General features: G+C 37.8%; 1 protein-coding gene across 18 annotated transcripts in view; it reads right to left on the bottom strand.

The window, feature by feature from the left end:
• EPB41L2 (erythrocyte membrane protein band 4.1 like 2) overlaps positions 1-14,978 on the bottom strand; it is a 206,369-nt gene that overhangs the window by 104,021 nt on the left and 87,370 nt on the right. For all 18 annotated transcript variants that reach the window (XM_036248011.1, XM_036248002.1, XM_036248005.1 and 15 more), the window contains exons 2-3: positions 5,915-6,399; positions 4,996-5,208 (exon numbers count right to left, since the gene is read on the bottom strand). In XM_036248011.1, the coding sequence (XP_036103904.1) occupies positions 4,996-5,208; positions 5,915-6,385 (684 nt within the window). In that variant the 5' untranslated portion in view covers positions 6,386-6,399. The remainder of the gene's footprint in view (positions 1-4,995; positions 5,209-5,914; positions 6,400-14,978) is intronic.

Below are 14,978 nucleotides of genomic sequence, written 5' to 3' on the forward strand. Positions count from 1 at the left end.
CATTTTGATTTGTCCTTGGTAGAAAAAAAAGGTTTATTGAACACATTTCAAATTTATCTATTATCCTCAGAAATTCATTCTCAAATGGTATATTACATAAACATTAGCTGAAAAGACAATCTGTAAATTAATACAGTCATTAAAATAAAGACTGCTATGCTTTCCCAAAAAATGTAAGTCGTGGTGAATGAATTAAAGGAGTACATTGCTGCTTTAAACTGCTTTGACTAACACAATGACTTCATTTCCCATGAGTGCTGTAGGATCAAAGAGGGACTAGTCACACAGATAAGAAATTGCTTCATTTTGCACCACTTCGAAGTGAGATCAGACATTCAACAAATGAGTGTTAAACAGGATGGGGTGAGGAGGTGGGCACAATGTAATATTAGACTTTATTAACTCAGGCATGTCTGTAAAAAACTTATGGGTTATTCCTAAAAAAATAAAAATAAAAAAGATAAAAGAAAATAAATTCAAGTAAACAAAAAAAAGAAAAAGTCAACCCAAACTTAGATGACCAAATATATATGGCCACATATATTAGTAATTATATGAAATAAATGGCCTAAATCCAGTGAAAAGACAGAATTCTCAAATGGCATGAAAAAACATAACCCCTCAAAGACATAAGGACACAATGTTTAAAAGCAAAGAAATGGAAGAGACAAAGAAAGTATAGACTAGCAATTCTGGACCCGTATGCCGCAAGAGGCACACAGATGTGCTCCAAGAATGTTTAAAACAGGCAATACCTGACTGACTAGTCAGAGGCACTGACCTCTTTTCCCTTAGATTGTCAAATGAAAAAATGACAACATGCCCTGGCCGGTGGCTCAATTGGTTAGAATGTTGTCCCATATACCAAAACCATAAAATAGATTTTAACATATGCAGTTAAACAATAGAGAAAGAGACATTACCCACATAATTAATAAGTCTGATTAAGAGGACAAAACTACAAACCTGTGTCAACAATGAAAAAGAATAACATGCTTTGCCAATATCCAAAGAACTATTACAAAAACTGACTATACATTAGGCTGCAAAGTAAGTCTTAACAAATGCAAAAGAATCTCTCTTACTTAGACCATATTCTATCTAACCACAATGTGATAAAACAGGAAATATGAACAAAAGAAAAATGTCCTCTTCCCACAAGCCATGCACACATACATTCACCCATAAACACATACACATTCTGGAAATTAAAAACACACTTATAAAAAACTTCAGTGGTCAAAAAAGACCTATATATAGAGTGAGGAAATATAAAGAGCTAAACAGCAATGAAAGCTCAGTATTTCAAATCTTGTACAATTACCAAGAGGTACTTGAAAGAAACATTAGAGTCATGAAAGCTTTTTTTAAAAAATAAATAAATGTTCAAGTCAAGAAATTGAAAATAGATTTTTAAAAATCCCAAAGAAAAAAGAAAAAGAAAAAGGGAACCAAATATTACAAAATGGAAAAGAAACGTTAAACAAAACTAAGTTGTTTCTTTGAAAAAAATATTAAAATAGTAACTGTACAGAAAGAATAATCAAGAAGAAAATGCAAATAACACTACAAATAAAAAAATAAAAATCAAATACATAAGATAAAAATACTGGTAAAAAAATCTCATGCCAATAAGATTTGTCAAGTTAGTTGAAATGGAATTTCCACTGAAAATATGAACTACTAATACTGACTCAAGGAAAAACAGAAACAGGCTGAAAGGAAATTGAGGTCAATTATTTAAAAGAAAGAAAGAAAAAAAAAACCTCCAACCCTACTCTTCCCACCAAAAGGCCACAGCTCAAGACAGTTTTAACAGCATATTCTACCAGATCTCTAAAGAACAGTTAGCCCCTAACTTGATCCAAGTTTTTCGAGAGAATATTGGGAAAAGCAATTTTACATGGCTACGATAACCCAGATAAAACCTGATGAAGACACTTAGATAAAGGAAAATTACAGGTAATATATGTAAAAATCCTAAAAATAAAATGAATGCCAAATCATCATTAACAAGTAGTGTTTATATTACAAATTCAAACATGGCTTACATCAGAAAACATTAATGTAAATTACAACATTAACAGATCACAAAAGCATGACCCTCTCAGCTGACACACATAAGACATTTCATAAATTTCACTACCTATGCATATCTTTCACCACCATTCGTGAAACTTTCCTTAATCTGAGAGTATCTATTTTTTAAAATCCTACATCAATCCTAGAAAGCCATATAAAATTTATTAAAAGATGCTCAAGCCCTGGACCATTTGCTCAGTGGTTAGAGCCAACAGCAGGAGGGTTAGATTCTGGTCATTTGAGGGCGCATACCTGGGTTGCAGATTCAATCCCTGGCTCCAAGGCAACCAATCGATGTGTATCTCTCACATTGGCGTTTCTCTCTCTCTACCCCTCCCCTCCCTTCTACTCTGTCTAAAAAAATATATATCCTTGGGTGAGGATTAACAAAAAAATTAATAAATAAAAAATAAAATAAAAAGATGGTCAGCTCTATGAGTTGTAAATTACAGTATCGTTTCTATTTTTTCAATTATTTACCACCCTCTTCCTCTGAGAGGACCATATTTGCCCACCTATTGTTATCACCCTTAACTATGTGCCTTGCTTGGCCAATAAGATGCAAGAGAAAGTGATCTATACCACTTCCAACCAGAAGATTTAGTGTGGTTCTGCTGTGTTTATGTTTTCCCTCTATTGTGAAAATAACATGTCCCAAGTAGAGGCTACACCTTGAGCCTTGGTCCAAAAGCAAAGAAGACATGGAGCAGAGCCCCAGCCAACCCACCAAGGCCATGTAACATGGGCAAGGAATAAAATATTGTTATTATAAGTCCAGAAGATTTGGAGGTTGTTTCCTACTGTAGTATAACCTTGTGAAAGCTGGCAGTGATCAAATAAATTCAAATTAAAATACTGAGACCATATTTCACACCCATATGATTGGTCAAAATAAATGTCTGATAACAAGAAGTGCTGATGACAGTGTGGAAAAACTGAACATGGTTGCTGGTTGGAATTTAAATTGGCACAACCACTTTGAAGATCAGTTGGACAATATAAGGAAAAACTGAAGAAGTAAAACTTACCAACCTAGCAATTCCATTACTAGGTGCCTACCCTGAGGAAACTCTTGCACAAGCAAACAAGGAAATGTGTACAATAATGTTCACTAAAACTTTGATTTTTATGCAATATAAAGATACTATATCTCAGTAGGGAAATGGATAAACTGGTTTAGTAATTCAAAGGACTATATAGCAGTTAAAAAGAATAAAGTAGAGCCCAGCTGGAGTGGCCCAATGGACTGAGTCACCACATGGACTGAGAGGTCCCAGTTCCACTCCCAGTCAGGGCACATGTCCAAGTTACGGGCTCGATCCCCAGTAGAGGGCATGCAGGAGGCAGCCAATCGATGTGTCTCTCTCATCAATGTTTCTATCTCTCTTTCCCTCTCCCTTCCTCTCTAACAATCAATAAAAATGTATTTTTAAAAAAGAATAAAGTAGATTTACACATCATAAAAAGACACAGGAAGAACAAGAGAGGAGAGATGAGAATGAGACTTTAGCAATGTCTTTTATTTCTGATGAATATGCAACTGCCTCTTCTATTATTTCTATATTTTTATACTTTTAAATATATCATGACTTCTTTTAAAAAGAGAACAAAAATAGATTTAAACCGTAAGGCACATTATAATCTTGAGGTTTGGTGATTATAAAGAACTTCGGAGATGACAGGGGTCTTCTAGTGTATGTAAGTAACCCATATTCTACAGATGAAGTCAGTTTCTGGGCCTCAGTCTGGCAAGGAAGAGGTTGAGTAAATGACTGAAGGTCACATAACAAGTTACTAAGTTGGTTCTCAAAATCTAGACTCCCCAAGATAGGTAGGAAAAAACAAGGGACAAGTGGTCATGCACAGTGTAACCGAGTTAGGTTCAGAACACCATCCTATGGTTTCCGTATTGTTCCCTTCCCTACTTCTACACTGTGGAGACACAGAGCATCATTCTCTCTCCCCTTCCTCTCTCTCTCTCCCTAACATTTAAGGATTATTAATCCTCTTTTGCCATTCCTTTTCTTGAAACAACTTAAATATCAGAACAATTATCACTAAATGAGTAAAAAAAAAAAAAAAGTTCTAGATAACTAATACAAATATAAAGGCAAGGACCATGATTCATTCATCTTAGTAGTTCAGTGGTCAAGTTCATGACTTCCATAGTCAAACTGCTGGGACTGAAATCCAGGCTCAACCACTAACGAGCTATGAAACTGAGCAAATTACTTAGCCTCTATAAGCCTATATATCCCATTTTAACATTGGCACTACCTACCCTCACATAGATTCTTATAAATATTACATGAGACAGTCTATTCAAAGCTCTTCACACAGTTCTTCAGTAAACATCAGCTATTAGTATATGTCATGTAAGTAAACTGATTTAGCTATGAAAATCAATAAACTCTTTTGATTAACAAAATTATATGGTGCTAGATACTTTTTAAAAATTACATCGGTATCAATCAGCATCAGTGCTAATGAATTATAAGCTTTCAAAATCATGAGTGTCTTTTAATCAAAACTAAATAAATGAGCTAGATGTTAAATTATCATCTGTCTCAGAATAAAAACACTTGGGGTTAAAGTGCTGAAATTTCATGACTCTGAAATGTCAACCCAGGGCTTTCTCCTCAAGTAAAATATCTCCTAAGAGTCAAACTCTTAAACGCCCATTCAGAACAGACACCATGCTTACCCTAAGGGTCAGGAACTATTATTTGTGATGGAAATGATGACCCTCTTCTATGCTTTCTTGTTTTGTTTTGTTTTCAATGCAAAATTGTGACCAACTAATTCACAGGAACACAAAAATGTATTTGTCATGCCACACCACAAATCAGAGCAGGCTCCACTTCTGCCTGCTTTGCACACATGGACAGGTCTCCCACCAGCTCCCTGACTCACCTCCAGGTCACAGCAGTACTCGGTGCCATCCAGGAGGGTCACTTTACACTGGACAGTTTTGGTCTTCTTGGTGGCTTTTTGAGCGGCTTTCTCTGCTTTTACCTCATTGGTCTGCACTTCCTTTGTCTCCCTTTTTGCTGCTTCTTCTGATTTGTCTTCCTGTATTTCCTTTACCTTCTCCTCCTCTCTCTCCTTCCTTACATCCTCAGCAGGCTGTTGAAAAAATAAAGTTTACACTAAAGTTGACCAATTTGCAGAAAACAACACATTAGAAGGAAAATCTTACTAAGAATGGTGATTGTTACAAACACTGCCTAAGATTTTAAAAGACTTCAAATGTTTGCTAGAAAAAATACTTGTCCACATCTTCCTTCCCCCCATCTCCTGCCAATTTCCTCATTTTTGTAAATTTTGCAATTTGAGTATTAAATGAGTAAAAGAAATACATCCTGGCAACTGCAATTTAAATATTTCAACAAAATTTCCAATTATAACTCATACGATGGCAAAACCTAGGCTTCATTAGCCAACCAAAATGCACACACATACAAATCTATTTCTTCCTACTCGCTGAACACTGCAATCAATCAAATCAAGGAAGTATAAAAGTACATATTATTTACAAGGAGAGGTGACAGATTCTGAGTGTATCAGTTTAACCTTAAAATAAACAACCTTTTTTATTGATGTGTATATTTAGTGGATTTTTTTCACTTTGTTTTATTATTTTGGAAATTTTTTAAAGGAATGGCAGGAGAAGGCTGCGGTAAACCACGCCAAGACCCACATTCCAGATACAGTGAGCCAAAACAGTACCTTAGTACGAGAAATCCATAAATGATGGAAAGCAAACAAATCCTCTTCCTTACATGGTTACACCATCAAGCTTTCGTTTCCAGACCATCAATCTCAAACATACCTGTGTCTCAGGAATGCTCACGGGAGGTTTCTCTTCCTCGACATCAACCTGAATGACCTGTGGTTTTCTCTGAGCTGTTTCTTCAGCATCGCCCTTGGCCTGCCTTTCTTCTTCAGGAAGAGATTTCTCTTTGTCTACAACCTGCTCTTCCACAATAGCCTGGACAGCCTCTTTCTTATCTCCTCCATCTTTGGCCACTACTAAGTTATAGGACTTCTGCTTCTTAAGCCACGGGGGAATGAAGCGAGAAATGCCCCTACTCTCAGACAGATCCTTCTGCCTCTTCTGGCGGCGTGGACTACTTTGGCTTTTAGCTGGAGGAGATGACTGGGAATCTTTTTCCTCCTCTGGATCAGATGACTGAGTCTGCTGATTCTCTGCTACTTCTTGAGGTTTCTCCTTGGTTGCATCTGCTCCTAACTGGTCAGATTCCTTCTTCACCTCAGATGCGGAGCCTACTTCAGTCGTCATGGTCACAGCTTATGCTGGAAACAAAGAACAATCACAAAGAGGTATTTTACAACTTCTCCCAGTTTAGAGGCAGGGGACAGGGTAAAAACGAATGGGAAGAGGAATGGAAGAGAAATGATGGGGATAAAACACCCACAGAGAAAGAAGGTTCATAAGCACAAGGGAAAAATGGAGACTGCTTCTCTTTGAGAATTCTCTATCAGAATCAAAGAACCAAAACCGGCATCACAATGGAATTAATTCTGATTCTGTACAGACAACCTGAAATCATCAAAAGCTCTAGAGTGATTGCTTTTCTTCAGTTTCATCTAGCTATAAACAATAATTCAACCCAAAATCTAATTTTTAAGAAAAATTACTTTTCTCTATATTTGATATCCCTTACTCTATAATACAAAGTATTATTGATAACATTAGAAAGTACTGAGACACATTTTACTGAAATTTCACACATTAAAACTAAAATGTTAGGTACTGGGTGCTTAACAGTGATAAAATTATATCTGTAATGTACATACTCTTTTTTGTTCCGATATGAAATCCCATAATTCATCATCACTATTCCAAATCAAAAGACAGTCGTCTGAGAAAGTACTCAAATTATGACCAAAACTCCTAAACTCCATCCTATCCAACCGCGAACACAGTTTTCTTTGTGTATGTGTTTACATGAAAATATCTAGGGACCTCTAATTGGAATCAAATGAAGGCATTATAAGGGTGAAAAAATGCATCTAATAACTGATCCCATCAAAACTAATGAAAACAAAACTGCAACTAAATCTGAAAGTAACTGGTTGTCTACATTTTACACAAGCTGCAGCAGCACCATTGACAGAAAAAAGAACAGCCAGGAATGGCAGAGACAGAATGTTCTCTCCTCCCCTACCAATGACTAAAGGGATCAAAGACCTGGCACCCTGACCAATAGAAAATTTCCTGGCTATCTTCAAAATGATATAAAGTTGAACAGTTCAAAAAATAAAATACACCTTTTAAAGCGTTATTGAAATATCATTCACAGACCATAAAATTCACCCTTTTTCAATTATACAGTTGACAGTTTTAAGTACATTCACAAGTTTGTACAACCATTACCACTATCTAACTTTAGAATATTTTCATCATCCCAAAAAGAAATCCTGTATCCATGAATAGTTACTCTCCATTCTACTCCTGCCTACTGTGCACATTTCAAATAAATGAAATGGCATTTTCACTTAGTATGTTTTCAAAAGTCATCCATGTTGCAGCATGTATCAGCATTATATTGTTTCTTAAAACAGTATTATTTTTTTATCCTCACCCAAGGATATCTTTGCATTTATCTTCAGATAGAGCAGGAGGGAGAGAGGGATGAAGAGAGAAAAAAAAACCATCGACGTGAGAGAGACATTATCAACTGGTTGCCACCCACACGACCACAACAGGGGCCAGGGACAAACTGCAACCGAAGTACATGCCCTAAGCAGGAACCGACCCAGGACTCTGGTCCGCGAGCCTACGCTCTAACCGCTAAGCCAAACCTGCCAGGGTTGTTTCTTAAAATATTCAGCCCGGCCGGTGTGGCTCAGTGATTGAGCATCAACCCATGCACCAAGAGGTCACCAGTTCAATTTCCAGTCAGGGCACATGCCCAGATTGTGGGCCAAATCCCCAGTGGGGAGCATGCAGAAGGTGGCCAGTCAATGTTCTCTCTCATTGATGTTTCTGTCTCTTCTTCTCCCTTCCTCTCTAAAATCAATAAAAAAAAAAAAAGTTTCAAATATTATTCACCATTTTGTGCCAAACATATAGCTGTTAAGTCTAGTACCCAGAATATATAAAGAACTCAATAAAAAAAAGTGAGCAAAGGATTTGAGTAGACATTTCTTCAGAGAAGATATACAAATGGCCAATAAGCACTTGAAATGATGCTCAACATCACCAGTCGATAGGAAAATGCAAATGGAAACCACCATGAGATACCACCATTCGACACACACTAGTATGCTATGTGTAATATAAAAGACAAATACTAACAAATATCGGTGAGGAAGTGGAATCTCTGGAACTCTCCACATTACTAGCAAAAATGTAAAATGGCATAGCCACTTGGGAAAATAGTTTGGCAGTTCCTCAAAAAGTTAAACAAAGTTACCGTATGACCCAGCAATTCCACTCCTAAGCGTGTGTGTACCCAAGAGGAATGAAAACATGTTCACAAAGCATTTGAAATGAACATTCATAGCAGCCTTATTCATAATAGTCAAAAATTGGAAACAACTCAAATGCCCAAGAACTGGTAAATGGCTAAACAAAATGTATGGCCATCCAACAGAATATTATTAAGCCAAGAGAAGGAATGAAGTGCTGATACATGCTGCCACAGACAATCTTGAAAACATTATAAGTGAAAAGTCAGATACAAAAGGCCACATGTTACGTAATCCATTTATATGACATTTCCAGAGTAGGAAAGGGCTGAATGGAGGGGGCAATGGGAACGGCTGCTAATGGGTCCAGAGTTTCTTTTGGGGGTGATAAACATGGTTTCTAATTAAACAGTGGTGATAGTTGTACAACCTTGTGAATATACTTAACATTACTTAATTATAAACTTTAAAAGGTTCATATGTCAATAGTAAAAAATAATTTTTTAAATGTTACCTCTAATATCCAAGCATAAAAACATCCAGTCAGGACCTAGCCAGTTTGACTCAGCGGTTAGAGCCATCAGCCCGCGGGCCAAAGGGTCATGGACTCAATTTCAGTCAAGGGCACATACCCTGGTTGTGGCTTGGTTCTGGCCTGGTTGGGGTCCTGCGGGAGGCAAGCAATCAGTGTGTCTCTCTCATATTGATGTTTCTCTCTCTCTCTCTCCCCCTTTCTCTCTCCCTCCCTCCCACTCTATGGGAAAATCAATGGAAAAGTATCCTCAGGTGAGGATTTGAAAAAAAAAAAAACAACATTCAGTCAGGCAGCTTATATTTAATGGGCCCCTACAATGTGTAAAGTACTGGGCATATGAATAAAAACTGTCTTTGAGGAGCTGAGGAAGTGGGGGGTACACTTAAGTCAAGAGCATGTTGCTTAGAAAGCATAGGAGAGACACTTAACCCAGATTAGAAGAAGAGGGTCATTAGGCCAGCCTTTCTAGAGAAGTTCACATTGCGTTGCTTTAAAATGATGTCCTCATTATTCAGACAAAGGAGTCAGGATAGAGGCATGTGCCAGGCAGAGGGAAGTGTGGACACATGAGAATGTTCTTCCCATAGAAAACCACAAGTACTGAACAATAATACATTGTACCAGTGAAGTAGGAACTAGTAAGTGAGGGAAGGAGGAAGGGGAATTAGAATGACAAAGTAGCAGCAGTAAGCAGAAACCAGAACCTTATAGGTGTTGTGTGTCATGCTAAGAAAGGTCTGGAGGTTGAATTAAAAGCAATAAGAAGTCATACAAGCAATTTATATAGAGGAGTAATGTAATCAGATTCATATTTGATTTTATATTTTTCCTTTATTGATTTTAGAGAGAGGAAGTGAGAGAGAAGAGAGAGATAGAAACATCAGATGAGAGAGAACATCGACTGGCCGCCTCCTGCATGCCCCACACTGGGGATAGGGCCCACAACTTGGGCATGTGTCCTGACTGGGAATCGAACCTGCCACCTCTCGGTGCATGGGCTGACGCTCAACCACTGAGCCACACCCGCTGGGCAGATTCACATTTTAGATAGACCAACCTGGCTGGACAGTACAGGATGAGAAAAAAGGATGAAAAAGAAAGACATCTAGGAGGCCGCTGCAATAATCCAGGCATGAGAAGCTAAGCATCTGTCTGGAATACAGCAGAAGCAGTGAGACAAAGAATAAAAACTAATCTAATGGCAAAGAGGTACACTGGACATGACGTGGTGTCCACACTGAATATACCAAGTTCAAGAGAGAAAAGGGTTAAAGGAAAGTCCCAGGTCTTAGGAGGCCGGGGTGATAGCAGAATCATCCATGGAAAATAGAGAATAGGAGAAAAAGAGGGTCTGGCTGAGACAATCAAACTTGGTTTTGAATTCATTGCCATTAGAAGTTTATAGACGTGTCTAGTTGGCCACTTGACACACAAGCCTTGAACACAGGCCAGATATACACTAGAGATACAAAGTTGGGAGTTGTCATCGGATGGGTGATAGCTAAAAACACATGTGATACTGACATTACCTTGAAAAAAAGTGTGGTTTGAGTTTAGAGGGTCCTGAAAAGAACCCTATCACTACCAACATTGAAAGGTCAGGCAGAGGAAAAGGCATGAGGATGAGAAGACATATATAGTGAGACAGGGAGACGAGGGGAAAACAATGTCCTTGAGAGCAATGCTACTAATGAGAGATAGTACAAGTAACTATAATATTTACATGTCAAATCTTCCCATTCTTAGGGATTTTTTTAAAAATGCCCTCAAGGTTACTTCATATTGTCACAAATGGCAAGATTTCATTCTTTTTATGAATAAATAATATTCACGTATATTTATATATATATATCACATTTTCTTTATCCATGATGGATACGTAGGTTATTTCCATATCTTGGCTATTGTATATAAATCTGTGTTGAACAATGGAGTTGCAGATATTTTTTCAAATTAGTCTCTTCATTGTCTATGGATAAATATCCAGAAGTGGAAATGCCGGATCATATGATAGTACTATTTTTAATTTTTTGAGGACTCTCTACACTGTTTTTCATAGCACTACACCATTATTAGACATTTAAAATTCAAAATCATGTCTTCCAATGAGACCCCTTACATGAGTACTTGAACTGGCTGCATGGCAGAGAAAACATTTTCCCCCTTCCTTTAAGGTACCATTTTCCATGTGCCACTTAAGTGGAGACAATTATTTACATTAATCACGAAATGACCAAAGTTAATTTTTAGCATATACTCTCTTATTAAATGTTTGAGAGTTGAGTCAATGCCCTGGTAAAAATAAAAACAAAAGTGTCTTACAGTTGTCTAAGCTAACCAAGATAATTGGCAGCTCTCTAATCACTTAGCTGTGAAAAATCGTCTGGAGACCAATCAACTAAAGCTAATTTTTGGTCGAAATATTTTAGAAGCCATGAAATATGAAACTATTATATTAAAACCATTAATGTTTGTATTTTAATTGTAAAAGCTCATTACTTCTGTGTCAGACATCATACACATAACTTCTCCTCAAGACATTCTACAAGACTGGATTATACCCAATCTGCAGGTAATAAGCAGAGGAGCAGAAGGTAAGTGACTTGCCCAAGGCCACCAAATGGAGCACCAGGGAGCTGCGCGCATGTATTTCATCTGCAGTCACAACTCCTCCACTGTCCATGAGCAATCCAGTCAACTATAGCCCTTGGCTTAAGTGCTCAACGAAGACTCACACCGGTCTATGAAAATGACTACAGAACGAGAATCAATTCTGTGATTTACTATAATTAGCCCTGTCCCTCCTCAAAATAAGAAATTTACAGATGAGTTCCCATCGCAAAGAAAATTATTTTGAAGGTTGTTACTTGGCAGTGCGATCAAAACTGAGCTAACTGGACGGAAACTAAAGCCAAGGTGCTCATATAGGACGAGGTCTTGCGAAGCGTCCTCCTCGATCACACTACATTTCCAACACCCAAGAACATAGAGCTGTGGTGAGTACATAGTAGTGTATACAGACATTGAATGGTAAAGTTGTATACCTGAAATTTATATAATGTTATTAACTAATGCTACCTCAAAAAATGTAATAAAAAATAGAATGAACTTCAGAGCTGATCAGTATTGCCCCATCCAAGAGGAAGTTAAGAGGACTCAAGACACTGCTGGTGGGAATGCAGACTGGTGTAGTCACTGTAGAAAACAGTGTGGTGTTTCCTCAATAATTAAAAATGAAACTGCCATTTGACCCAATAATCCCATTTCTGGGAATATATCCTAAGAAGCCTAAAACACCAATCAGAAGGAATATATGCACCCCTATGTTCATAGCAGCACTATTTATAATAGCTAAGATCTGGAAACAGCCCAAAATATCCATCAGTAGATGAGCAGGTAAAAAAGCTGTGGTGCATTTACACAGTGGAAGACTATGCAGCTGTAAAAAAAGAAGGACCTGTTACTCTTTAAGACAGTATGGAGGTACCTGGAGAGTATTATGCTAAGTGAAATAAGCCAGTCAGAGAAAGACAAGTATCACACGATGTCACTTATACGTGTAATCTAATGAACACAATAAACTGACGAACAAAATAGATCCAGAAACCTGAAAGCATGGAACAGATCGACTAAATCTCAGAGGGAAGCCGGTTGAGAGGGAGATTAACCAAAGAACTTCTACGCATATATGCATAACCAATGGACGCAGACAACAGTGTGGGGAAGCGGAGTGGGGGTGCGGGAGAGGGGAGGAGGGTGTCAATGGGGGGAGAAAAAGGAGGGATGTCTATAATACTTTCAATAATAAAGATAAATTTTAAAAACAATGGAAATGGCTAATTAGATTGTAAATACTCAACAATAAGAATGTTTGTAATTATATGTAAGTAAGTACATTCTTAAAATAGTTTTAAGAAATCAACACAGCTCAAACCTAAACACTACCTTCTTTGTTGATAAAATGCTTTCTTGAACAAATTACCACCATCCAGAAAACATGGTTATAGCACATCCATTCACCATAATTATCATACTTGTAACTCTGGGTTTCGAAGATGGATAAGCCTTTAAACTCCATCACCCACTAAAAGGGAAACCCCTGCAGTGGGACGCCATCCTCCCCACTGAAATGAAAGCCCCAGAGGGCCAGGATCTTTCTTTCCTTCACTGCTGTGTTCCCAGCATCTATGCCCGCACATAAAAGTTAACTGATAAATATTTACTAAATGAGTGTAGCAAAATCATCTACTTTAATACCCTCACTTTATCTATCAACAAGGAAACTGAGGCTCAGAAAGACCAGATTTACCTGAGATCTCCCTTTGATAGATAGGCAAAGACAAAACCAGAACTACTGTTCCCCGAATTCTAGCAATGCTCATTCCACTAAGCTTTAATTACAAATACCTAAAATCCATCATTAGTAAGTTATATAACAATACTGAGTAAAGACCTTTCTGCTTATCACCAAGCAAAAAGAACATTACTGTGAACAGCCTGCCCATTAGAGAAGCATGTGGTTTTGACACAATTACCACGTTGGCATGCTCCATCTGGATTGATAAAAAGTGTTCATTATTGTAACAGCTCCACGAGAAAAAGCATGCATCATTTAACACGCAACCAAGCAGAAAACCATCACCAATCGAGGATCAGCACTGGTTAGGTAAGGAGCCTTGTTATGTGAAACCGTTTATTTTTTTCTAGTGTTTAAAAAAGAAGGTAAATTCCAAGGTGCCGTCTCTACCGCTAGCCTAACCTTCCTAGCCTATGACACACACTATGCTCCTGAAAACACTGGCCCTTTATCAGAGTATACAGCGAGCAAAACGAAGCAGTTACACAACTCTAGACACTCATACAAAGAACGTCAAGCAAGGGGGGTTCATACTAATTATTGGGTCCAGATGTTTCCTTAAGACCTTGACAGAACCAAGGCTACTGAGCCCCCACTGTTAACAAACTCCTTGCACAGGGAACAGGGTGGGAGCTGCTGTGGGCTGCGTGGCTCCCGTCTTCTGCTGAGATCACGAGCAGTAAGAGATGTTTGATTTCTGCCAACAGTGCTCAGCCCATTGTTTAGGGACTCAAGATCTACAAAATGGGCAAGTATGCCTTTCTCAACTTCAAAAATGGTGGTGAGAGGATGGAGAGAGGCTTTCCTTTGAACTTTAAGACATAAACAAAACTGTTTGACAAATCACAAACCTAAATATTAGCAAGGTGTGCACAGTTCCAGTTTGGTCATTTTCATCTACTGCTGTGGCAGAGCATATGTAGAGCGAGCTGCTAATACCCACAATCGCTTACATTTCATCTCCTCAAAGGGCCTGTAGTCTAAGGGAAGGTCTTTTAACACCCCCAATTCCTTCCCTTAAGGCATTAAATGTGAGAAAAACAAATACAGCAACCAAAACATAGGAAGGATTCAGCAGTCACCTAACGCTACTTGGAACACAGCAACAGTGGTGCTTCTCAAACATGTCCAGCATGTAAAAGGAGGGGAGGAGGGACAAGGGGAGGAAGAGGAGGAAAGAGGAAAAAGAAATATCTGCAGAGAGAGAAGGAATAACAAAAACAAGCTGACTGCAACTAATTCCTCCCCAGTATGTTTATCTTAAGTGTCAAAGGTCTAGAAAATACTATATCCCATATTCAAATATATTCCAAAGAGCCTATTTGTTGGTTTATATTATCTATATGATGAAGATAAACAAGAGTTAGTTTTGAAATAATTCAATGCCCACCCTAATGACCTTTACAATATATCACTTGTTTGTTTTTTTAAAGCGATATAGGAGCTCTAAGAGAGAAGAAATATCTCTATAAAGATACAAGCTAGCATCTGGTTTAAATTAAACACACACATACAAAAGATATGCACTGTAGCCCTTTGCTGGTCCAAGTTTAGGCAGGATCAGGT

This window comes from Molossus molossus, unplaced genomic scaffold (assembly GCF_014108415.1).
Source record: "Molossus molossus isolate mMolMol1 unplaced genomic scaffold, mMolMol1.p scaffold_m16_p_8, whole genome shotgun sequence".
NCBI lineage: Eukaryota > Metazoa > Chordata > Mammalia > Chiroptera > Molossidae > Molossus > Molossus molossus.